The sequence below is a fragment of the Mirounga angustirostris genome, unplaced genomic scaffold, assembly GCF_029215605.1.
Source record: "Mirounga angustirostris isolate CCGP_5_RB_7025 unplaced genomic scaffold, mMirAng1.0.hap1 SCAF_9, whole genome shotgun sequence".
NCBI classification, from domain to species: domain Eukaryota; kingdom Metazoa; phylum Chordata; class Mammalia; order Carnivora; family Phocidae; genus Mirounga; species Mirounga angustirostris.
The window spans coordinates 31,360,687-31,386,017 of NW_026991717.1; the positions used below are offsets into that span (position 1 = coordinate 31,360,687).

At 57.8% G+C, this 25,331-nt stretch overlaps 1 protein-coding gene across 7 annotated transcripts in view; it reads right to left on the reverse strand.

Moving 5' to 3' along the window:
- LINGO1 (leucine rich repeat and Ig domain containing 1) overlaps positions 1 to 25,331 on the reverse strand; it is a 189,270-nt gene that overhangs the window by 14,868 nt on the left and 149,071 nt on the right. For 2 of the 7 annotated variants that reach the window (XM_045899644.3, XM_054513422.2), the window contains 2 exons: positions 6,615 to 6,747; positions 5,566 to 5,670 (listed from right to left, as the gene is read on the reverse strand). The exons of 3 other annotated variants lie outside the window; for them this stretch is intronic. In XM_045899644.3, the coding sequence (XP_045755600.1) occupies positions 5,566 to 5,586 (21 nt within the window). In that variant the 5' untranslated portion in view covers positions 5,587 to 5,670; positions 6,615 to 6,747. Of the gene's footprint in view, positions 1 to 2,004; positions 2,610 to 5,565; positions 5,671 to 6,614; positions 6,748 to 25,331 lie in introns of those variants that run through there. 2 more of the 7 variants (XM_045899647.3, XM_045899645.3) reach the window with 1 other exon arrangement.

The following is a 25,331-nucleotide window of genomic DNA, read 5'->3' on the forward strand; positions in this document are numbered from 1 at the left end:
CCCCAGCTGTGATCCTCCAGCCATTTGCTCTGGTAGGCACCTGGAGACAGTACCAGATGAGCCATCCCTGGTACCAGGGATCCTGTCTTGCTTTGTGCTGAACAAAGACCCACACACAAGAGGATTTTGGGTCCTTTTGTTTTTTGTTTTGTTTTGTTTTGTTTTTCTGGTGTCTTTCTGAAATTCTGAGTTTTAGAAAACGGTATCTAGTAAAGGGCAACATGGGTGCTCAGAGGCAGGGGATGGAGCAGCTGACCACTAGAATCAAAGAGGACTACCGCAAGGGGCAGAATAGTCTCTCCACTTCCCTCCAGGCACACAGGGCCCTCTGCCCACAAGCCAAGATTCCTGGGCTTTGAGCACACCCCCATCCCCCCAAATTTGGGCCCTTGGATTGAGGACCTTCTCTAACTCCAGGCCCTGGGGAGCCCTGCAGCCTTGACCAAGCCCTACCCGAGGCCAATCTCACACTTAAATTGGCAGGGGGTGGGGGAGGGAACAGAGACAGCAAGCACATCACAGGGGGCCTGCCATCACCTTTGCTAAACCACCCCCCCCCACCCCGCTAGTAGGGGCGTCAGGTGCTGACAGGAGTCCCTACCTGAGTTCCAAGGAATTCTTGGCCTCTCCCCTCTGCCACTTTATCCTCTCTCTCCTGCCTCAGGCAATGGGGAGAAAGCAGGCAAGCTATCCCAGCAGACCAGGTCCCATGCAAGGACAAAGGGTCTCGGAACCGGTGACCCTCACTTCCCTCACCCACACTCCCTGCTGGATGTGGGGAAGCCCCAGGCGCTCTGCCTCCTGGGTGTCCTGGCTCATTGCTCCCTGGGCATGGGAGGTACCAGTGTTGGAGCTGTTGGCATAATGACCAGCCGGGCTGAGCCCAGAGCCGTGGGCCAGGCTGGGCTGCGCACCCTCAGGCTGCCCAAGCCAAGCAAAGGAAGACTGATGGTGGGCTGGGCTGGCCCCGGGAAAGGGCTAGCCCAGATGGTACTGCCCCCCACCTCAGGGCCTCCTGCACTCCCAGGGCACCTCCCACATGCCCCTTCTCCCCCACCCTGAGCCCAGGACCTCCGAGAACAAAGGGGATGCCTCCAGCATAACCAGGGCTGAATGGGGCTGGGCTGGGACCCAGGTCAGGAACAGGGAGGGGACAGCCCACTGGGCCTGGCCCCACCCCTCCCCAAAGTGGAAGCCACCTGGAGGGACACATCTGGGCGGGGAGGCTCGGCCACCTCACAAGAGGGTGGGGAGGCAGAACAGGATGCTCCCTCCTCACCTCCCTTTTCTCAGCTGGTTCCCACCTCCCACCGGCTGCCTAAGAATGAAAAGTGGGGCAGGAGGAGGTGAGAAACCGGGGCTGAAGACAGACAAAGGGAGGCCCCTAAAGGGTTCCTGAGTCCTCCACAACCCCAACTCCCTCGCCTGCACTCTCCCACCCCCAACTCCCCTTTCCTCCCTCTCCAGGGGCCAAAGCAGGAAAGGGGTTGCTCTTGTCAGGGGAGGGAGCTGGTGCCCAGGCTGAAGGCTGTGGAGAAAACTGGTCCCAGACTGGCATCCACCAGTGAGCCGCCAGTTCCCAGTGCTGGCCAGGGCTGCCTGGGGGTATCTGGGATCCGTGGAGAGGTGCAGCCACCCGCTGAGCAAGGGGCTTACCCTCCAGGATGAATAGTGCTCAGAACGGGAGGGGGCATGGGGCGGGGGGTGGGGGGCAAGCAGGACTGGGACCCTAGCGGGTCCGCCCTCCACAGCTCCGGCGTCCCAGCTAGCCAACATGGAATTTGGTGGGGTGGGAGGAACGGGAAAGGAAGAATCTTCATTTCTGAGGCTTGAGGAGGGTGCGACCCCAAAGGGAAATCTGGGTGGCGCTGGGGTGCCCCGCAGCCCCAGGAGGGCGCAGCCGGGCCAACGGCGGCCCCCACGGGAGCTCGCCGCGGGGCTGCCCGTGCGGGGCTGCCGCTCGGGGCTGCCCGCTCGGGGCTGGGCCGCGGCCGCCGGGCTCACCTGCATCTCGGGCGCACCGTCCGTCCGCTCGGCTCGGTCACCAATCGCATGTCTCCCCCGCTGGGCTTCAGCCCCTGCCCAGCCCCCTCCTCCGTCTCCTCCTCCTCGTCCGACACCTCCGCCCGGCAGTCCGCGCGCCCTCGCGGGGCTGTCTGTCCGTCTGTCTGCCCCACGCGGGTGGGAGCCGAGCCGGGGCCGGGGCAAGGGCGCGGGAGTGGGGAGGTGGGAGGCCGCGGCCCCGGCAGGCGGAGGGGCGGGAGCGCTCAGGACGCGCGACGTGGACTCGGCGAGCCTGCTTCTGCGCCCCGAGCCGACCTGGAGCCGCCGCCGCCGCCTCTGCCGCTGGGGCCGGGGTCGAGGCCGGGCGCGCTCCGCAGTGGGGCCGGGGCCAGGGCTGAGGCCGGCAGGCAGCGGCCCCGCATGCTGCTCGGAGCCCCGCGACGGGAGAGGGGCCGGAGCGGCGCGGGTGGGGACTCCGCGCGCTCCGGGGCCGGGGCCGGGACCCGCCGCCGCTGCCGCCTGCGCTGTCGCCGGTCGCCCGCTCCGGCTCCCGCACCGGCTCCCGCCCGGGCTCCGCGCTCTGCCGCGGCGCGGGGAGGGAGCGCGAGGAGCGAGGAGCGAGCCGGGGAGGGAGGAGGGACCGAGGGAGGGAGGGAGGGAGCGAGGAGCGGCGGGAGCCGGGCGGGGGAGGAGAAGGCGCGGCCGCAAAACCAAGAAGGGGGGAGGTGGGGCGGGGGGCTCGTCTTCTTTCAGCGGAGGGGGCGGAGAGCGAGGAGCGCCCCAACCACTGCCCTGCACCGATGAGGCAGCGAAACTGTCAGAGGGGACGCTGGCGAGGGGCGCGCCAGGCTAGCGCCTGAGCCGGCGCCCCGGAGCGCCAGCCCCGCACCGGCCGCGCCCCTCCGAGTCCCGGGCTCTGGGCGAATCCCGGGCTAGGCCGACCCAGGGGAGTCCGGACTACGGTCCTCCCTGAGTGTGCACGCACCCTCTTGTGTGGCCACATGCGTGTGCATGTGAGCGCGTGAATGTATTCACACGTGTTAACCAGGGTCACTGCACACTGCCGTGTGGACGGACACACGCACGTGAACGGGCAAGGCTCCCCACCCAGCCAGGGTTGTTTAGAGGACGGCGTGGGAAGGGTCAGGCCCGGAGCCTCTGTCCTGTCCCTCGTCTCCAAATGTCCGCGAATCTCTGTAGGGCCCACACCCTGGCGGCCTTGGGGCCAGGCAGGCAGAGAGGGCAGCTCCGGGGGGACCGAGAGGAAGGCGCGCCAGCTCCACGGCTTTACCCCAAGCGGGGTCTTCACCGGCCCTTTGCAGCCCGGATCCCCGCCCAACCCGGCTTCCTGTCCAGCAGAGGGCAGCAGGTCGCTATGGCCGGCTCCGGCCACGGACACGGCACCCACACACCAGCAGAGGGCAGTGAAGAGCCTCAGTCTGGGTATGGCTGTCCCTCACTTTGATCCCAGTGATCCAGAGGATTCTGGGCTAAGGCCACACACTCAGATGGGCCTAGAGAAGGGGACCTCTCCTCAGAGAGCCAGATCCTCCTTGATCAGCAGATGCGGAAGATCAACTGTCTTGGCAGTCTGCAGAGTGGACTACCACCCTTAGGATCTCACCTCCTTCTACGTCCCCTCCATCTCCTTGAAGCCAGATGCCCTTTAACACTAAGTTAATTTGATTAGAATAACCATCAATGCTCACACCACCTGGCACATTCCACCCTTCTCCACTACTGAGAGTGCATCCCATTAGCACATTAGTGCCCCTGACACCGTGAGCCCACAGGGGTAGGGGTTCTGGCAGGTGGAGAAGGAAACTGAGGCTGGCGAAGAGGAGACTGGCCCAAGGCCTCTCAGTCTCTGAGACAAACCCCGGGATCCTGCTGCCAGTGTCCCCCTCCCCCAGCAGAGCCTGCCTGACATTCATTGCAGATACCTGACTGGCATGGTGGGGTTCCCAGTCTCCCCTGACCCCCAACACCATCTCCCATTCTCCACTGTTCAGCCTCACACGCACAGCCCAAAGAGTTGCACAGACCTTCTGTTCCAGCTAAATAGATTCCGGGTACTTCTCAGTCTCACTGCCACACCACTGGTCTGGACAGTCCTGCCTGAAAAACCGTCCCGTGTCCATTCTTATCCTAGGCCTAGCTGGAGCCCCTCCTAGCAGGTGCGGATGCTGTGCGCTCTCCCTTCATCCTCCAACAAACCTTTGAGGAGGCGCTGTTGTTCCCCCGGGACGGAAAGAAGGAAGCCCAGGCTCAGAGAGATTACATGCCTTGCCCACGGTCACACAGCGAGTAGAGCCTGGAATGGGAATTTGAATCGCCTTCCAGGGCTGAGTAAACCAGTAGGGGGCAGGCTTGGCAGAGGGACTTACAGGTGGGCGGGGAAGAGGGGAGGCGGCACAGGTGTCCTCGTCTCTTTCAAGAGCCCGGCGCAGGCGGCTCCCTGGTCCCTCAACTCTCTGCTGCCTGGACCCCCTTCCCAGACTCCCAGCTCCCCCACCCCGGCTGCTGGTGAGTTACCCGTGAGCTCCCGCCCTCCCGCACCGCCTCCTCCCACCAGCCCGACAGGAATAGACGCTCTCTAGCTGCTGCGTAAAGGCTCCGCCAGGCGCCCGGCGGGCGCGCAGACCCGCTGGGGGGCGGGGGCGGGGGCGGGGGCTATTCCTGGTGCGGCGACTGACGCAGGCACAGCGCGGCCACGGCATCTCCGCCCCCGACTCACCTGCTGCCAGCCTCAGTGATCTCGGAGGAGAAATGGGGGAGAGCCCACTGCCCCCACCCCCAAGCCCCAGATGCTGGCTAAGGAAGTCGGCATCCGGGGGTGGGGCCTTCTGGGGCCCACCATTCTCCCTCCGCGCCTTGAGGCAGCAGGGGTGACCAAAGAGCCTTGTCTGGAACTGCGCTGCAGCCCTATTTTCTCCATTATACACAGTATCCGGGCCATTCCCCCTTGCCTGTCTCTCCAAAAGAAATGACTCCCTCTCTTACTTCACCAGTGGAAACAATGGGGTGGGGGAGGAAATGGGGGAAGAACTTGGAGAAAAGGCCTTTTTGAGGGTCCAGCCTGGGCCTGGTGAGAGTGCAGGCTGCTGGCCTTGTCACTCAAAGACCCCATAGAAGGGTGGGAGGCCTGTCACTGGGTCCTCACCCAGTCAGATGTCTCTGCATGAGCTGTGGAACAGGCATCTCTCAGCTCCTGCTGGTGGGGTGGTCCCCAGCAGAGCCCTCTCAGGGATCCCAGGGCCATGGAGAGTGTGAAACATTGGAGTGGCCTGGCCCAGGGCTTAACTGACACAACCAGGGGATTATAGGCTGGAGCTACAGCTGAAGAATGTTCCCACACTTTCAAGCCTTAGTCCTTGCTGATCCACCTGCTTGGTGTGCCCTCTGCCTGGTTTCCACCCGAGCTTCAAGACCAAACTGAGACCATTCTCTTCTATTCCTGTCTCCCCTTCCCAAACTAAAATGGCCTTAGAAGCAAGGCCCCAGTCTCCTCTCTCTCTCTGTCCTCAGACTAGGAGCTCCCAAGAGCAGACCTCAACCTACCTGTCTCACGGGTGGGCACATAGCAGATCCTGGCTTCAGAGTGAAAATTCAGCAAGTCCCAATAGAGCAGGAGCTGATGGCCAGAAGAAGCCAGCCTGCAGTGGCCTGAGTGAGAACAGCAAAGCAGAGAAACTGGAGCGGGTCTGCCAGAGGACTCTGGAGGAGGGGACAGGGCCCTCGAACCTTTACTCAGCCCCTACTGTAAGCCAGGCTCTGAGCTATACTTGACATACTTTGCCCTTCAAGACTGGTATTGCTATCCCTACTGTACAGATGAAAAACTGAGGCTCTGGGGAGGGCTGGTATCTTGCCCAAGTTCACTGTATAAGAGGCAGAGCTGGGCTTTGAAGCTCAGTGTGTGTCTGATTCACAGCGCAAGTGCTGCGCTCCCCCCCCCCCCCCCGCCCTGGGCGGCTGAGGATGCAGGAAGAGGGGCCAGTCCCCCAGGGCCCAGGAAGGAATGGGTGGCACAGCCAGGCCTGCCTGTATGCCTGCTCCATGCTGGTCCTGCCCGCTTGCAGCCCAGCAGCCCGCGGGCTTTTACGATGATGAGTATTTCTGAGCCACTTGAAATTAATGACAGCTCTAAAATGGCTGGGACAGTGGAGTCATTGCTGAGACCTCTAATTAGCAAGAAAAACGGAGACCAGGGGCAGGGGGGGGGCGTGGGGGGGCTGGACAGGCAGCACAGGGCATGGAGCAGGGTTAGGGAGCAGGTTGGAGCCAGGATCTAGTGGGAGTTCCCTGTGGAGCTAGTGGACCCCATGTCCCAATGTATACCACAAATTTGATTCTGAGTGCTCTAAATAACTTGCTGTGTGACCTTGAGGGGCTGCCAATGCTCCCTGGATGAAAGCTGCCCCAGCTAGGCAATGAGGGGATGGTAGGGGTGGGGAGGTGGTGTCTCTGTGGCCCCACCTAGATAGTGGGGTGAATGGGATGCGGCCTCAAGAGGGGGCTCCTTCCAGGATTCTGAGTTCCTAGGAGACTGAAGCCCAGGAGCTGCGGGCACTGCAGGCCCCCAGGGGTAGCAGAAGCCCCACACTCACCTCTGGCTATGGCAGGCCTCTATGCTGGGGTTGCTGAGGCCACGGGTATAATGAAGTCAGAAAGACTCGGCTGGAGTGAAGTGGATCAGGACGTGGCAGAAAATCCATAGGTCAGGGCCCTGCACTGGTGCAGCTGTGGAGGGGGGCAGGAGATGGGGGGCATCTGAAGGGGCTGGCAGAGAAGTCCCTCTACGAGGGGGGCCTGGAGCTGTGGCCAGGGTTAGGACCTTCCTGCCCCCTCAGAAGCCCCTCCCTGAGCCAGATGCCAGGGTCCCAGTGAGGCATGTTATAGAGGGTCGGGTCCAGGTACCTGCAAAGGAAAAGACACTCATCCGGGTGCACCCCAGCTCCTGGCCTCCAAGTCCTGCATGGGGCAGCCAGCCCCAGGGAAGGGCACCGGGGCTCAGCTCAAAGGGACTCTGCACATAGCACATGCGGAGATGTGCTGATCATAATGGAGGGACACCCACTGTGGCCAAGGCTGAGGCCAAGACTCCCAAGGGCAGAGGTGCAGAAAGCCACCATCACTTCCTTGGGGTATCCTCTTCCCTGGCAGCCCTCCACCAAGCATGTCTTGTCACTGATAGCTTTCTCAGACTCTCAACTCATTTCCTCCCACCTTTCCCCCTCTTCCCTTTCAATTCAGGGCTCTGTGTGGCCCCCTCCTTCCAGAAGCCTACTCTGAGCACCTCAGTCTCCTGCTCTGTATCTTGGGTACCTCTCTGGGCTTCAGTTTCCTCCTTTGGAAGAAGATAGAATATCAGTAGAACACATTTCATGGGGGATGGTGTGAAGATCTCATGACTTCATTCAGTACTTGATGCTGGGCCTGGCACACAGTGGGTGCTTGATAAGTGTAGACACAAAGTAGGTGCTTGATGAATGGTTATTATACTGTTATGGTTTCTCTCTGTTCCCTGGCCCCCCAGCCCCTCCTCTGTAAATACAGGGGTTGACCCTAAGGTTCCTTTCAGCGTTCGCACTAGGAGAAGCCTCGACCAAGTTCTTCGGCCTCTGAGAATCAGGAACACCCTCAAGGCAGGGATTGATCTTGTGTCTCCTCCAGTTTCTGCAGAGAGCCCAGAGCCCTGATTCCAGAGGGGCTGATGTGTGCAAATTAAACTCAACTGAAATCCACTAATCAGGAAGGACCAGTAGTTTCCCTTCCCAGAGGAGCGGGGGGTGCCAGGGCATGGGGACAGGGACACTCAAGTCCTCGACTCTCACTTCCCCTTATCTTGGGGCCTTGGTCACCCACGCCTCCACTGGAAATGTTCCAGCATCCGTGACATTCACTTATCTAGCAGCAATGTAGGCAGCAGCCTCCACTACTTGGAATCACACTGAGAACTGGGGGAAACCAAAAGGCTCCTGGAGGACCCAGGGCAGGAGCCCTGCAGAGACATAAAGCCTGGGGAATGGCCCTTACTCAGCCTGGCCACACAGCCCTGCTGGGTTGGGTGCCTGGTTGCTGTATCCATAAGAGCTGAGAAACAGGAAATTTGTCTGGGGCCAGTGAAGGGGCTCATCAGCCCTGCCCACCCCAAAGTCCCTCCTGATGTTCCTGACCTTGCAGTTAAAACACAAGAAGTGTGCACTCCATAAAAACAAAAAGATCCGCCCCTGAAAATTACAAAAACACCCAAATGATTAAATTGAGAACAAAAACAAAAAAGCAAATATAAAAAGCAGTTTGTAAAAAGAGACCACTCCCTGGCTCTTTGGGAATCTGGGCTCCAGGCTTGGCAGAGCAGCTTCTCCTGAGAGCCTGGGCTCGGCTGTCCCCACGGATCATGTCAGGGGGCACTTGAGCTAATGTGTGCAAACAGGCAGCACTATTAGCAAATCCATTCATTAAGCGCTTGTCTTGAGTTCCGTTGTGCAGCAGTCTTATTTATTAACTTAAGTCGGAACCTGTTATTAAGTCAAAGGCAGCGGGTAGCGGCTCAGAAGATGTCTAGCCTTAGAGCCGAGCAGTCCTGAGTTCCAGTTCTGGCTCTATCTCTAACCGCTGTGTGACCCTGAGAAAGTCACTTCACCTCTCTGAGCCTCAGTTGTCCTGTGATAGGCAGCTCCCTAAGATGACTCCCAATGGTCCCTACCTTCTGGCATCTCCCCTACTGCGTTCAATCCCCTCCCCTTGAGTGTGGGCTGGACTAATGGAGTCACTTCTAATGAAGAGAATCTGATAGGGTATCCCTTCTGAGATTAGGTTACGGAGAGACTAGCTTTCATCTTGGGTACCCTCTCTCCATCACTTGCTTATTTGCTATGACACATAGCATATGCCATATTATTAGCTGCCCTGTTGAGAAGCCCACATGGAAGGGAACTGATGTCTAACCAGCACCCCCACGAAGTCCTGAGACCTACCAATACCCATACGAGCAAACGTGGACCCAGACCCTGCTCAATTCAAGCCTTGAATGACTGATGCTCTGGCTAACACCTGGACTGCAGCCTTGTGAGAGACCTGGAGCCTCCAGCTAAGGCCTCCACCTGAGCCTCACTTGGATTCCTGACCCACAGACCTGTAAGATAATACAAATTTGTTGTTTTAAGCCACTAAGTTTCAGGGTGATTCGTTATACAGCCACAGATAACTAACTCATACTCCATCCATGAGATGGGCAAAAGTGTCTTTCTCTCAATATGGCTGGGGGCATTGAGATAATGCAGGCAAAGTGCCTGTTGCTGGTCAGGGTGAGAAATGGCATAGCAAGTTGGCAGTTATCAAGTAAAGTTGAAAAGATGCACACTCTATAGTATATACCCTGGAGGAACATTCACGGAAGACAAGTACAGGAATGTTCACAAGTGTACACAGAGTTTGTACCAGTGGGGAACTGGAAACACCCTACATGCACATCACTAGAACGGTGTCTAATCATACAGTGGAATACTACGCAGCCCTGAAGATGGACACACTGGAGCTCCACACACCAGCTGGGTGATCTCACAAACACAAGGTCAAGAAAAAAAAAGCCAAAGATATGTATAAGATGATACCACCTATATAAGGTTTAAAAGCAAGCCCCAAACATTATAAGTTGTGTATAGATACCCATATATATAGGCAAAGTCTAAAAACATGCATAAAAATGACCTATACTGGTTCCAGGGGAGTGTTCCCACTGGAGAGAGAGGAAGGGGGAGTGGTAGAGGCAGGCCCACCCAGAACCCCACACTCTGAGGTGCTCACTGTGAGCAGGCTTGGTGGTCCTAAGCAACACATTTTATCCTCTCAACAGTCCCATGGGTCTATTCTATTATTCTCTCTTCTTATAGAGGAGGACTTTGAGGCACAGGGTCTCCAGGGAGACCTTCCCAGGCCTTCAAGTCCAGTGGGAGGCCAGGGCTTGGTTCCTCACTCTGCCATCCCCTTGGGGGAGGAGGCCACATTACCTCCCTGGCCCCCGTCTATTCTTCTGTAGCACAGGAGAGACTGGTCCTCTTCCCCCTTCCTGGGTGTGGATTGAGATGCTGGGAGTCTTGATTCATCAATCTGGAGTATTTACAAGGCCAAGCCTAGGGCCACACAAGGAGGTGTGGACAAGAGAAGGTGTGAATAAGAGGATTCAATTCAACACAATTCAGTTCAATTCATCGACTCATTTCCCAGACAGACAAGGGTTGAGGTTAAGGAGTATTGTTTGAGCACTTATGACACACTTGGCTTTGCATTTGGTGCTTTTATAAATCATGTCGCATAAGCCTCAACCCCACCCAGCAAAGCAGGGACAGTTATTATCTCCATGTGCCCCCTTCCATGTCCAATGTGGCCAACGAACAAATGACCAGCAACTTCCCCAGGTCACACAGCAGAGCTGAGATTATCACAATTGGCTCTCCTTCCATCCTGACCTGCCCTCTGTTTGGTGCTGGGGGCAGAGATGGAGGGCCCAGGCTTTGCTGTCCTTCGGGGGATTCCAACCCAGCCGAGGAGGATCTGGAGGAGTTTCAAGGAGGAGGAGGTGTGTGGTGGGAGCAACCAAGATGGGTTTCCTGGAGTGGAAGGGGCAGGTGTTTCAGTGGGCTCACTGGTGGTGAGGGAGGCGGGGGATCCATCCATCCATCTACCCATCCATTCACTCCTTCACTCAACAAACATTCAAAATAGCTTTCTCTGTGCCCCCAAAGAGCCCACGGTCTAGCGTGCAAGACTTAATGCAGTGTGATGCAGGCGGAGAAGAGGAGAGTGTGGGGAGATGCACACACACAGGAGTCAGGATGGATCACTGGGAGGTGGTGGTGGCTGAGCTGAAATCCAGAGGCTAAGTAGGAGTCAACCAGCTGTACAGAGGGTGGGGGATGGTGTCCAAGCAGAGAGAATGGCAAGTGCAGAGGCCTGACCCCGGGATGGTGGGGATAGACAGCTGGTCCTCGGGAAGGCCAGAGCTGGCCCAGGTGGTTCCAGCTTCCCCAAGAGGGGGCATGGAGCTGAGGCTGCCACAGTCTGTCTCCCAGGTACAGTGCCTGCCTGCTGCATCCTCCAGCCAACTGGACCCCCGTGCTGGCTCAGCCCTGTTGGGCAGGCCGGGCCCTGCTCCAGAGGGACTAAGAGCAGGGGAGTTCGAACCATCACGATGCATGTAATTATGTGCAAAAATGAAGGCTAGCTCCTTAATAATTGATGGTGGGAGAGAGTAAACATCAGCAGAGGCACCCGGCTGCATCGCCCCGTCCCGTCTGGCTGGGACCCATGGCGGCCGCCTGGCCACTAATATGCCCATAAATTATTGAAGTTATAAAAAAGAAAGCAGGTGTCATGTCGCACCCATAAACAGCTTGTTAGCTAAGACTAACAAAGGGGCGGCTGGCCGCCAGGCAAGGCATGGGCTCCCCAACACCCTGCCTGCTTGCAGAGAGAGATGGATGAGGGTGGGTGAGGCGAGGGCCTGAGAGGCTGGCTGGCCCCGCTCGCCGCCCCCTCCCTCCTCCTGACCCCCTGGGGAGTCAGGTGGTACTGAGCAGATCCACTGACTCGAGGAGCCAGCACCGGACCCACGAACTCTCCCTCACTGCGGTGTGCACGCAGACGCCGGACAAACCGGCATGGAGGGCGCTAGGGAGCCCAGAGAGCTCTGAGGCCAGGGCTGCGGAGAACCGGGGACTGGGCCCAGATACACGTGGTGCACATCCCAGGGAAGCCACTTGCTGCTTGTGACCTCGAGCAAGTCACCTACTCTCTCTGAATCGCTCTCCATTCATGCCACCTGGGGATAGTCGTGCCTACCTGGGAGATTAGGAGGAGGGTCCCAGGACAATTTGTGTGTGATGGGTGCATAGGGCACTCCCTTGTCCCCCCAATCTCACAGGAGCTCCTAATTAGATCAGGCCTAATGAGGCTTCCCTCTGCTAGGCTCTCTTTCCGCTCCATTAAGGCCTGCGTCCAGGACATTAGTAGAAAGGGGGTGGGCGGGGGACTGAGAAGGAAGAAGGTGCCCAGCTGCCAGGGCTTGGCCCACCCCAGGATCCACCACACACAGGGCATCCCCACCCCCCAGGGAGCAGAGAAGGAAGATGGAGGTAGGGCTCCGGAGGCAGAGCTGCCAACAGAGAGAGGCTTCACCGGGCATGGGCAGGGAGAGGAGGGGTGGATGGGAATGCTGGGATTTGGGATCCTCAGTGATGAAGAGCCTGGCACTCCACTCTCTCTCAGGCTGAGGGTCTTCAGTCTCTGGGATACTTCCTTCAGGGAAGTGGAACCAGGCAGCCAGATTTGGGCACTTGGGCACACCTGGTGTGCTCAGCTCTGCTGAAGGCCACACAGGGCGGGGGGGGGGGGGGGGGGGGCAGTCCAGGCCTAGGAAGGCACCCCTCTCCCCAGCCTGGCCCTAAAGGGGCAGCCAGTTCACACATAACCTGCTGGAGGCCACACAGGGAGCAGGGCTGGGCACATCACCTGGGCTTTGGGTGGCCAGCAGGCTCCTCTCTCTAGTCCTGGACTGTCCCCCACCGGTACATTAGTTCTGGAAGTGGTTTCCCTCTCCCAGAGGAAAGAAGGGAATCCTGAAAGTTCTTGTCAGCCACACTCTGGGCTGGGCCTCTCCTCTGGGGGTCCTCTCTGCACCCCTTGTCTTATCTTGTGCAGCCTTGATCTGTCCCATGGCAGCCTGTTTTGCACATGGACGAAGAGGCCTCCTAGCTGTCAGAGGCCACACAAGCCAGTGCTGGAGCCTGGAGCCTCGGCCTCCTGCCTCGCCCCACATCAGTTGGACTCCGTCCCAGGAGGAGGTGGGGAGATTCTCACGCTCACGCTCACGCTCCATGCTCGGCGTTATGTTGTAACAACTGGGACAAGCGCTCTGACAGCCACTGTGGTGTGGCATTCCCAGGAGCTCTCTTCCTGCCCAACAATTCCTGGTCCTTGGCACCTGCCTGCCCATCACCTGCCCGCTGGGGTAGGGGCCTGCAGTAGCAGCCAGATGGCCTGGGCAGAGAGGGATGGAGGCATCTCAGAGGGCAGCTCTTGGGCCTGGGTGCTCACTCAGAGCCCTAAGGATACCTCCCTCCTCCGAGAGGGGACCTCGTTGGCCCAGGATTACATAGGTCATATGTGGGGGAAAACCCAACACGTCTGTCGGTTTTCCAAGACTGCACCAAACTGAATGGCTGCGGGGGTACGGGGGCGGGGGGAGCATGGAGAAGGTGCAGGGATAAGGCCACCAGCTGCTACAAAGACCCGAGCAGGAGGTGTACTTTTGGGGATGGACTGGTCAGGTCAGGCCACAGCCCCTTTTGGCCCCCAGAATTCAGCATCAGCCCCTCTCTGACCCCTTGAGGGTCTATCCCTTCCTGTCTCTGTCTCTCCCTCCATCTCTCCAGCTGACTTTCCTTCACTCAGAGGGTCAGGGGAGAGAAGGCAAGCTGCACCCCTGGACAGGTAGCAGGTGGCCCTAACCAGGCCCCCTGGATGGTGCTGGAAGCTGAGAGGGAAGGGAGAGCAGGAAGGCTGCCTGCGCTGGACCAGGTGGGAGAGTAGGGCTGTCCGGGGGTTCAGGGGAGAACCACGAGGACAACCTCAAAGGCGGGAAGGGTCACATCTTGATAAGGACTGCCGGAACTATCAGCTGTGGTGAGGTCACACGGAAGTGTGAGAGGCTCACGGGGGCGTGTAGAAGGGGGGTACGCAGGGAGGAAAGCCCAGGAGCCTCGGGTCCCCAGGGCTTCTGTGGGGCCTCTTCTGGCTGTGTGGCCTGCACTGTCTTTCCTGCCATTCTTGAGCGTGCCACCCTACCAGTCACAGTATAGGGACAGGGAGGGGAAGCACTGAAGGTGCCCCCCCCCCAAGCGCCATGGTCTAGGGTTTGTACCCCGTGAGGAGCCACAGCACTGGCTCAGAAGCAGCAGCCTGAGGGGAAAATCTCAGGCAGGGACTTGGGAGACAGGGGTGTCTTTCCTGAGAGCCTGGTGCCACCTCCAGGCAGGATACCGGGATTTTGCCCTCCCTCTTCATCTCCCTCTAGTATGGGGCTGGGTGGGGAGATGATATCTGCAAACAGGGAAATGAGTGAATGTGATACATGGGAGAATCTTCTGGAATATGGACTCCTCTGGGCAGAGCACTTGGGCAAGCCCCTTCACCTGCTCCAAAGGGTCGTGAGGATTACTGAGATAATCCATTCAGAGCCCTGGGAATTGGGCCCCGAGTATGCTTTGCCCTCTAGAGGGCAAGCCGTTGTGATCATGAGTCTAGTAGGTAGAGTTGTGTCTGCTTTGTGTGTGTATCCAATTTTTGTGGTTGCTGTTGAAATATCACTGTGTTGTGCTGGAGATCTGTGCTGTGTGCATCACAGTTAAACATGATGTGTCACTCGGCTGTATGTGTCGGGGTTCGGTGTCTTGAGCAGGACTCTCTTCTGTGTTTCCCTCCATTCTCCAAGGCCCATCGGTCCAGACAGAAAACCCAGGGCCTCATTCAGGGCTTCCCAGCTGTGCTGGGGCAGCCACTGGGGTCTGTTGTGGGCACTGCCCTCCCTCTCTATCCCTTCTCTGCCCATGCTGTCCTAGCAGCCCAGGAGGTCAGGTTGGTGAGGTGGTACCCTGGTTCCTGGGGTCCCCAAGGCAGGCCTGAGCATCTATCTGCTCCTTCTGGGCCCGTCTGCTTGTGGCATTTCTGTTTCCTGGGAAATGAGGTTGACATTGCTACAACTGTGAATGACAGCAGGAGGGCAAGAGAGAAGCCAGCACATGCACTCTGAGGTGCCAGGAAATGGGCTCCAGAGCAGGGCTGAGCCAGGAGCAGGCCGAGACCTGGGCAACTTCTCACTGGCCGTTCCTGCAGCTGATGGACGCAGCACTGTCTCCCTCCATCCCTCTAGCAACACGTGCAGAAGGAGCTGCTGTGCCCATCTCACAGATGACAAAACGGAGGCTCAGAAAGGTGAGCTGACTCACCCTATTGCAGCCAAGAGCAGCAGCCAGGGCTGACCCAGGTGATGGTCCTAGAGGTTTGGGGTCAGATGGAGGGCCCTCCAGTGGAGTCCCCTCCATGGGGTAAGTGACATGAGGCTCAGGCTGGCCACCCGAGGTGGAGAGATCTGGAAGGCAGACAATAGGAGAGCCCCCACACTCTCAAACCAAAACACAGACATTCAGGCAGTGTGTTCACACCACCTGCTGGGGCGCGAAAACCAGCCATAAATACCTGCACTGTCGTGGTGGCTCATCAGACAAGTGGGGACAGAGGCCCAGTGTGCCCTCAGGAAATTTCCCAGTGACTCACAGACTTGACCTCCCTCTGCATACCCAGACACCCCTCCCCCACGCACACACCCCCGGAACTCACTTGTCCCGGAGCCTCTAGCCTCCCCACAAAGACAGCGGGGTGGAGAAGACCACCCACCCACTCCCCAAACCAGGGGGCTGAGGGGTCTGGTACGAAGGAGCCCTGGCCAGCCAGCTTGCAAAGACTTCACATAGCACAGCCCAGGAAGTCAGGGCCAGAGAGGGTCCCCGGGGCGCACAATGGGGTGGGTAGGATGGGCTGGGATGGAGGGCTGACCCTGAGGCCAGCTCCTCTTCACCAGCTCGTTCTGTCGTCAGCCCAACCAGCAGGCGGAAGAGCAGACCTCAATTCCACCAGGGCCGAGCTCTCTCTCCACTCTTGAACTTGGCAGGAATACGTTCACACTTAGTGAACATGCTGGAGGTTGGGGGGAGGGAGGCATGTCCCTGCACATATCATAGCTGAAGAGAAATGCCGGTCATGTCTGAAGTGTGGGAAGCATCCTATACAAATTCAGGCCCACTATGTTGGCCCTCCCACCCCCAGGCAGTCTGGCCCCTCACGCTTGCCGGGCTGCATGCCGGCACCCACTCTGTGCCCGCGCATGTCTTACTGGTCCCACTAGAAAGGTGGCTCCGGACCTACTTTAGAAAGCCTGGTGGCCCTTCCTTCAGCCAGAGGTTAGCCCGTGAACTAAAGTCTGAAGAGAAGCAAAGTGAAACCCCTTGCTGATAATTCTCCCCTCGTGGTGGACATTGACCAGCCTTCCTCACGTGTGGAAGAAGAGACAGCCCAGGAAAGTAAGATCCCAAACGCCCCTCTGACACCTCTCCTGCCTAGGGGAGCCAGCGAAGGAGCCAGCGCTTGAGCAGGCCTCTGTTTCCCCATCTATAAACTGGGACAGCAGTGCCTAGCCGGCCTGCTTCATACAGGGGCCAGCAGCAGGAGAGAGTGGTGAAGGGTCTTCTGCATGAGCCTGCTGGGGTGTGATAGGGCAGATTCCCACTGCAGAGGGGGCAAACACCTATGGCCCCCACAGTCAGCAAAGGCACTGACTGCTCCTGCATGTGCTCTAGCTGCATGTCAGGGAAGTGTGCGGGGGCCAGGCCTGTGGTCCCGAAGGAACTCCACCCAAATACAGCCCCCACCCCAGCCCACCACACACCAGCTTGCAGGAGGACCCGGGCGTGAAACAGAGGCGCCACCCACCCTGGGCACACATGCTGGCATACTCTGGTTCTGTCCCCAGTGCCCTGCTGTCATGGCAACCAAGAGAGCAGAGTCGGGGGCGTGGATGGGGAAGGAGGAGAGGAGTGAGGGGAATGGGCTGTGGCTCACGATTCCTCAAGAGGACTCAGCTCTCCTTCCCTCCTCTTTGTGCCCCAAATTTAGGTCACAAATCTATGAGCAGGTGGAGCAGGGCAGGAACCACCCCCAGGAGAGCCAGAGCGGAGGCCGGCCAGCCCTCTCTCCTGAGAGCAGATGCGGCAGAGTATAAACCTGCATGCGGGGCAAGATCTGAGGGCCAGCCCCTGGCCCAGACATCTCTCCATGCTGAGCCTACCATGATTACTCTCTCATCTCCTTCCACACAGCCTGAAGTTCCAGCAGGGAACATGTCCTCCATTGGGTCTCTGAGGCAGTTCTGTCCCCAAAATCCCCCCCAAGAAGGGTGGGGACTTTGACAGCCTTAAGTGCCTGGCCTGGGATTAGCCGACCAGCCAGGGAGGGTGTGTTCCTCTAAACTTGGCCCTGAAGGGAGCCACAGACCCTGGAGAAAAATAAAAATGCCTAACACCTCCTAAGCATTTACTCTGTACCAGGCACCAGGGCCTTCCCATACTCTAGGCATGAACTGTTCCATACTCTCAATAGCAAAACGAGGAAAGCTCTGTTAGTGTCCCACTTCACAGATGAGGGAACAGAGGCACAGAGAGGCACAGTGACTCACCCAGGGTCACAGAGAAGTCAGTGGCAAAGCTGGGACTGGCACCCCAGGTACATTCTAGCTGAAGAGTGTGGAGGCATGGGGAGGGCCCCCGGCTGGTTGGGTGTATGGTTAGGGACTTAGAACTTATGTAGTCTAACCGCCTATTTTATAGGTGCTGATGCTAAAGCCAAGGGGCACTTTCCCTGGAGGCCTCCCTAGTGGGAGTCTAGGGATGGGCAAATGGCCTGCTGAGAACCCAAGGCCCCTGAAGGCTCTCAGACCAGGCCCTACAATGGTCCCCAGGCTGTCCTGCCCCTCGCAGAGGGCACTAGAAGGCCAGAGCTGAAAGGGATCCAGTCCATCTGCCAGAGCACAAGCCAGTGGAGAGGCAGGCCCAGCTAACAAGAGGGTCTGAACAAGGTGGGTAGTCATCAGAGCAGGAAGGGAGGGGAGATGAACCCTGGGGGGTGGGAACCCCAGGGGTCCCCCTGGAGCAGGCAGTCTTGCAGGAGTGGTAAAGTCCTGACATGCAGACAGGGGAACAGACCTTCTAGGAGGAAGGAACAGAAGGTATAAGGTGCAGAGGCTGGACAGAGTGGGATCCATACAAGGCCCATGGAGTGGCCACAGTTGTCCTGCATGGGGTCAGCATCAGTATATGCCAGAAGCCGAGTGGGAGCCTGGAAATTCCTCTCCAAAGTCTCCCTCCCCAGCACTGAGGCCAGTGTTTAACCTATGGCTGAGATGCCTCCTGTAAGGCCCGGGGGCCTGAGGTCCTCCCTGAGTTTGGGCCGGGAAGATTCACAAATGCACCCAGTGTTAACTCTCACAGGTGGCTTCTTTCATCGGCACTGCCTTTGAACCCAGGTTCTGGCGGGCATGCAGTGGCTGGTGGCTCAGAGCAGGCGCTGGGTCAGTGGCAGCCTTGCTGAACGCTCTAAGCCCAGGACAAGGCTGGTAAAACCTGGGGATCCTCTCTGCTGCCACGCCCCGTGCCTTCCTCTTCCCTGTCTGCTTTGCCCTTCCCTCCCGGCGCTCCGCCCTTCTTGCCTTGTGTTTTCCTATCATTGTTCCTTGATTTTATTTTCAGCCTTCAGCGCTTTTCCTGAAAGGGAACAGCTGGGCTGCTGGAGTCACAGAGGAAATATTTTTTTGACTACTTTGCAGATTCCCCTTCTCTATAAAAACTGACACCACCATTGCTAACTGATGGACAGACAGCGATTTATTTCCTTGCTCCCTTCTTCCCTCCCTCTCTCTGTTCTAGGATCTCTAGGAAAGACAGGGCCAATGGACGCAGATGGGGAGAGGGGATGGGAAGCTGGGAGGACTTTGGTATCAGGTGGCAGCTGGGGCCCCCGGTAGCATCATTAACCCCATTTTACAGGTGAGGAGACTGAGCCCCAAGATCACCCAGACATAGTAATTACAATATTAACATTAGCCATCAAGCTAGCATTTAAGGAGTGCTTGCTGTGTGCCAGGCACTGTTCCAGACACTTCACATGCAAGCAACCTTCGGAAGCAGATACATCACTGGCCCTGTTTTATAGAGGGGAAAACTGAGGCTCACAGATGGGCAGTGACTAGCGCCAGGCCACACACCTGGGCCAGGAGACTGGTGTGTGGAATGCCGCCCACGCAACCATGGATGTGGCCATTCTGCCAGACGCCCCCTTCCCCCCACTCCAGCTGGCTGGAAAATGGGAGAACCAAGACTTGAACCCGCGTTTGCCTCCATTCTCATTCCAAGGCTGGGTTCTACTCCCAAGTTGATCGCTGTTGCAGAGAGAACATTAAATAGCAATTCTAATCATAGGATGACCTGGCCTGATCCTGACCCTGACCTTGATTGCTGAGGCCAAGGGGGTACAGAGCTCCTCGCCCCTGGGCTTTGCTGTCAAGAGACAATCACGGGAAGGCCAATTTGATGTCTACACGGCGTGTAAGCACAAGCACAGCATGTGCACGGATGTGACAGAAGACCCGAGGCTCTCAGCGACAGCCACGGAGGACAGAAGTGAGGGGGAAGAGGAGAAAGTGAGATTTCAGGATAATCTTCAAAGTGAAAAAAAATTATTACGTGTCAAAAGGAGTCAGGAGGCTTAAATGGCTCCCAGGTGGGACACAGAATAAAACAGTCTTGGCTGTTATTTTCCTATGGTCTCCACACAGGGAAACCGGGCAAGGGTCGCCATAGCAACCTGGGCATCCAGCAGGGGCGGCGAGCCTTGCAGCTCTGTCTGAGTGGAGCAGGGGCAGTCGTTGCCGCAGGCCCCACAGGGTCTTGTCCTGGGCCACCAGGTACTCCTGCCCTTAGGTGCCATCACGACGGGGACAGGACAGACCGGAGTTGCCCGGTGGTGGGGCAGGACAGGTGGGGCAGGCCAAGTGGGGCCTGGCAGCCGCAGCTGAACATGGAGATGTCTCAGAACCGGGCTGGGGTGAGGGCAAGGGCTGGGGGGTTGTCGGAAGCAGCAAGCGAGTCCCGCAGGGTGGGCCCGGAGGGCAGAAGCCACGCATGGTCACACTGACAGCCGGGTGAGGACTGCGGGGGGCGGGGCAAGCGGTAGGAGGGTCTGGGTGCTGGCGTGGACCAGGCACGGTGCAGAAGCTGGAGGCTCTCCCCTGCTGCCCCGAGTCTGTGTTAATGGAGGGCAAGGAGACATCCTAGAGGCTGAGTCTAGAGTGAATCTGGCCTCCCTGGGAGGCTTCAAAGGCAGGGGTCAGGCAGGAGAGGACTGTGGAGAAGGAAAATACCACCTGGAAAAAAGTAGCTGTGGCCGACTCATGCATCTGGGTCCACACACAGAGGCCACTTTTGATGGAAAACTGAACTGGGGGGAAGAGAGAGTCCTCCATTTGTGGAAAGAGAGCTGAGAGCTCACACCCTCTTTCACGGTGTAACCCTAGTACCTGACACTCGAGACAAGACTTTTTGAATAAATGAATGGATGACAGAAGGCTGAATGAAGTGTTTAGAAAGCTACACAGAAGCTCTAAGGAGACACCTTCCCTCTGATCATGTGCAGGCTGGTATTCAAAGAGCTGCACCGCTAAAGAAACCAAACCCACCAGAGAGTCTGCCTGGCTCGGTTGGTAGAACATGCGACTCTTGATCTCGGGGTCGTGGGTTCGAGCCCCACGTTGGGTGTAGAGATGACTAAAAAATATAAACTTAAAAAAAAAAGAAAAAGAAACCAAACTGACCTAAAAATGCAAATGGGGAAGTGGCTGGACCTAGAAGCCAGAGCTATCTTCACGCCACGGGGACCCGAGGCACGCCCAGAGCTCCCGGCAACCCCTATCCGGAAAATGTGCTAACAGTTCCTTCTTAAGGCCAAATGATCAAAGCCCAGATTTGTATCAGGTGGTGACTGGTAACAGTCAATTTCTACCAAGAACGCAGCACATCGGACCTCGGGGTTTAGATCTAAGTCGTGCTCGGACTCAACAAGCAACGATTCTGGAGCCCGCGGGCCCCCCCCTTGAAGCTGCACTCTCTCAACAGCTTCAGATGCAGAACAAGTACGGACAAACTCGAGGGCCCCGATGCGTGAGCAACGGCAGCAAGAGGATCTACAGACTGGGGGGCAGGGTCCTGGCCGGCCCCGTGCCCGTGAACTGCCAACTCTTACTTCCCAGGGAAAGAGGCCCTGCAGGAATGTGGGGGTGTGGGGTCTTTGGGTCTCGGGGAGCCTGGGTGGAAGGCTGAGCAAGGGTGGCCTTGGGAAAGGTCTCAAGCTCGAGAAGTCGGGGAAAGCCACAGAGCGGGAAACTGAGCGTTGTTTCCCATCTGGGCCAGAACCCTGCTCCATCTATTTTTGAAAGAAGAACTCCCCTTGATGAAGGCCCATGGGACTCCTGAAAAGCAGGCACGTGGAGTCAGACGGTGTGAGCGGATGTCATGCATCCACCAGCTTTGGGCAAATCTTGCCTTCTCTGTGAATCAGGGAATCAGTGGGACAGAGCCGCCCTCCCAGGGCCATTGTGAGGATCCAATAAGACGACGGTATCCTAACGGTAAAGTGCCAAAAAGAGTTACTACTGTTCTTCTTGCTGTTATTGATTCACTGGGGAGAGAGGGCCCTTCCCACACTCCCTGGGGGCGGGGGCTCAGAAGCCTCTCTGGACCTTCCAGCAACATGATTTCTCTGTACTATGAAATCCTGGCTGACAGCTCTTCTGTCCTCCTGAACAATCCCAACATCTCTTGCCTGCGTCTGCAGCTGGAGAACAAGTGTGTGTGTGTGTGTGTGTGTGTGTGTGTTGCTACTAGAACATGGAAATCACACTTCCCCATGTCAATATATCCTCCAGGTCACGTCTGTACTCATACCCACTCCAGACACACCCCGCCACCAAGCCTCTGCTCCTGCTGTTCTCCACCCGCAACCTGCTCCCCATCCTGGCCCAGTTTTGTGGTTCAGGGTCTAGCTCCAATTCCTCCTTCACCAGGGAGTCCTCCTGGATTTCTCCAGCTCAGTGGTAGTCAATGGTGGACCAAAGGGGAGAAGGTGGGAAGTGGGGTTCAACCTACAGCCTGTCTGTTTTGTGCCATGGCTAGCGACCATTGAGCCTCCTTGGAGGGAGTGTGCCTCGTCACACTCCCTGGTCTTTGCCTGGTACCTGTCCATCTCCCCTGACTATGAGCTACAGCAGGGGAGGGCGGGGTCTAACAGGCCCACTGAGTGGAGAGCGAGGGACAGTAGATGCATAAGGCCCTCTCTCCCACACTAGCCACCTCGCTTTGGGAAGGGGGAATACTGGCTGGTAAAGAAGCTCTCAGAACCCTTCTGTTAGGGTTGGGGAACCCAGGCCAATCTCTTAGTGGGGGGAGACTGAAAGCCAAAGAGGGGAAGGGACTTGCCCAAGGACACACAGCCTTTTGTGGCTGTGGACTCAAGTGCTCCAAGTCCTAAGTCACTGTCCCTGCCCGCTGTCCCTTACCCTTTCTACCTCCCCAGACCTTGCTCACTCATCTTGGGTTCGTTCATCTTGGACTCTAGGGCAGACTTGCAGTTTCCAGCCAGGGAGGATGGCATCTTCCAGAGGGATGAGGTAAGGTGCTGAGTGAGAGGCGGGGTCCCAGCCTGATGGGCCACCCAGACCACCCCGGGCCCTCTTGGTGTAGAACAGAACATTTGTTGAACAGAATTGAATTTACTGTTCGATTGCAGGAGATGTAATTTGATCTGGGTCTTATGAAGCCCTTAATAAAGTCAAGGTATTACTGGTATCTGCTGCTTTTTTTCATTTGTTAAAAGCAGCGCTGGGGTGGGGGGAGCTCAGCTGGGGGTGAGGGAGTCTGTCCATCCTGGCTCTGCTGCATCATGCCATGTACCCCTGGGAAAGACACCACTCCTCTCTGTCCCACAAGCAAAGGTCTTCAACCGCGAGGTGGGGTTCCCTTTCCCCTTGGAGGTTGGGCACGGCCACGTGACTTGCTTTGGCCAATGAACTGTTGGTGAAAGTGACCCGCATCACTTATAAGAGGGAGCTTTAAGAGCCAGTAGCCTTGGCCAGGCCTCTTCTTGCTGCCACGGAATTTGGGGTGGACAGATTGAGAGGTGGCAGCTCCTTCAGCCTGCAGTCCGGAGTGACAATGAAGAACAGACCAACCCTCTCCCCAATGGTCATCAGGGCAAAAAATGCACCAAAGTGGTTTTAAATCTCTGAGACTTTAAAGGTTATTATTACAGCAAAACCCACTCAGTCTAATACGATGCCACTCCATTCCCTGTTTTCTGGATGAGGAAAAGGGGACTCAGAGGGGGTCACTTAACCTGCTGGGGAACCAGAGTGAATTAGTAGCAAAGTTCAGAATCAGTCTCAAGATGCCTGATGCCAAGACTGTGCTCTTCCTAAGCTGGGGTCCCGGGGCTGCCCCAGGCCGGCTAGGTATGGTCAGACTCCAGCCAGTAGGGACTGGGGTCTGCGGCTTAGCATCCACTCCTCTTCATTTTCCTGTCTTTGCCGAGTGCAGCGTCCCACCGGGGAGGCCAGACTGGGGCCTTGGTCTGGGAGGGCAGGAGGAAAGGGGCCGAGAGGGGTCATGGATAGGGTTCCAGAGCTAGGCAGACCTGGGCTTTAATTCTGGCACTGCTGCCCTTGGTGGGCGAGGTGGGGCAAGTTACTCTCCTTCCCTGAGCCTTGGTCTTCTCAGGTGTCAAGTGGGAATAATGCTACTTCCCCAGTTATCAGAAGAATGACACGAGATGTAAAGACCTTGGCACCTAGGAGGGCTTGACGCTTGGGCTCCATTATCGCTGGGGGCAGTGCCCAGAGCTAAGATGGCCCCACTGCCCCCCCCAACCGGCATCCCCCCCAACAGGAATAAAGCCAGACTTCCCTCCTGTTTTCTCTAGACACAGCCCAAAGGTAGCTTGCCCCTCATCTCCTGGGGCCCTACTCAGCCCCTGGAAGAGGGAAGGATAACAGTCTATACCCCCATTTATGGTCGGGAAAGGACAGTACAGAGAGTAGGGGCTTGGCCAGGGTCACACATCAGGAAGTCCTGGTGGAGCCGCTATGCAGTGCTGATTTTACTCAGTAGCCTCGTTTTCCAAGGATCTGGAGGGGACTTCCCCAGAAGGCAGGCTGGCTGCCCCAGACATGACCGGCAAGGCTTCCAGGAAAAAGAGCCGGGGGAGAGCTAGAGTTCAGCTGAGGTGGTGGTTCTGCTTTAGAGCTGCCCACGTGGCCCAGGGCTGCCTGGAGCCCCGTTCTGCCCCTGGACCCCCAGCCCCCTAGTTATCACCCACTCTTCTTCCCTGTCAGGACAGCTCCTCTCTACAGTGTCACTTCCCCAGAACATGGCCATGCTGGGTCCCACCAGCACACCTGTGCTCAGGGTGGGCGCCCGTCCACGGTGGTGAGCACTGCAGGAAACCTGCAGGTAGGTGCCATCATCCCATTTTACAGAACGAGGAAGTGGAGGCTTGAGGAGGCTCATTTGCCAGAGGTGCCACAGGTATGAAGAGACGGGGCCAGATTCACACCCAGATCTGTCTGCCCCCAGAGCCTGTATTCTTAGCACACCCACCCCCCCATCCCTTACCAGATGGATGGGTGGAAACAGCCTTCTCCTTTCAGCGCCCTGCATCCCTCAAGCCCCACCCCTGCACGATTCCCAGTTCTCCAGGCAGGCTTCCACGTGTGGAATCCCACCGCCGAGCTACTAAAGCCCAAGGAGTCTCTGGTGCACTCCGGTTAGAACATTTGCCTGCCCCTGACCTCCTCTGCCCCAGTGTCGCTACCCACAGAGTGGGCACTCAGGGGACAGAGATGAGGATAGGAACCTGGAAAGGGGCCAACGAGTTGGCTTGAAACCTCAGGCAGGGTACAGGGCTGTGTGATGAAAGGAAAAGGTTTACCAAAGGCCTGGGCAAGGGGTCAGAGGGGACACCAGACCCCGCTTTGGCCCTGGGCTCAGCTCTGGGGAACATAGGCCCCCGATCAACCCCCAAGAGCTCCAGAGAGCCCCCATCACTCCCTCTGCCTCACTCCATCTCTCTCCCTCCTTGTCTTTTCCACCCCCTTCCCCTGCCCTTTTTCCCTTCCTAAAAAACACAGAGAAATGGGATTCAGAAGCCTACACCGCCTGCAAAGTATGGTTCAGCTTCCCCAAAAGAGGAAATGCCAGCGTGCGGGTTCTCATGGCAACCCCAGCTCCTCCCCCTGCACCCAGCCCGCGCCCATATGGTGAGCTTCAAATGGCACTGACTCAGCTGGGCCCTGGGGTCCAGGGCTGGGCCGCAAAGGGGTGATGCTGGCTGACCTGGCTGTTGGCTGCCCTGGCCAGAGCCCACCGTCCGAGGCAAATGAGCCCGTCGCCTGTGGGGGCTCTTGTGGTGGGGGGCGGCTAGCTGCCTCCCCAAGCAGCAGAGAGGGGGGTGCAATACTCAGGAGCTGCCTGAGCCCTGACTGGGGGGGGGGGGGGCGTTTTGCTGTAGTCAGCAGTGATCTGGCACAGCCTTTGATGGGGGGAGGGGAACCGGGGCCACGGGACAGGCGATGACAGCCCCCTCTGCCTCCTGTTCCCTCTGCCTTTGCT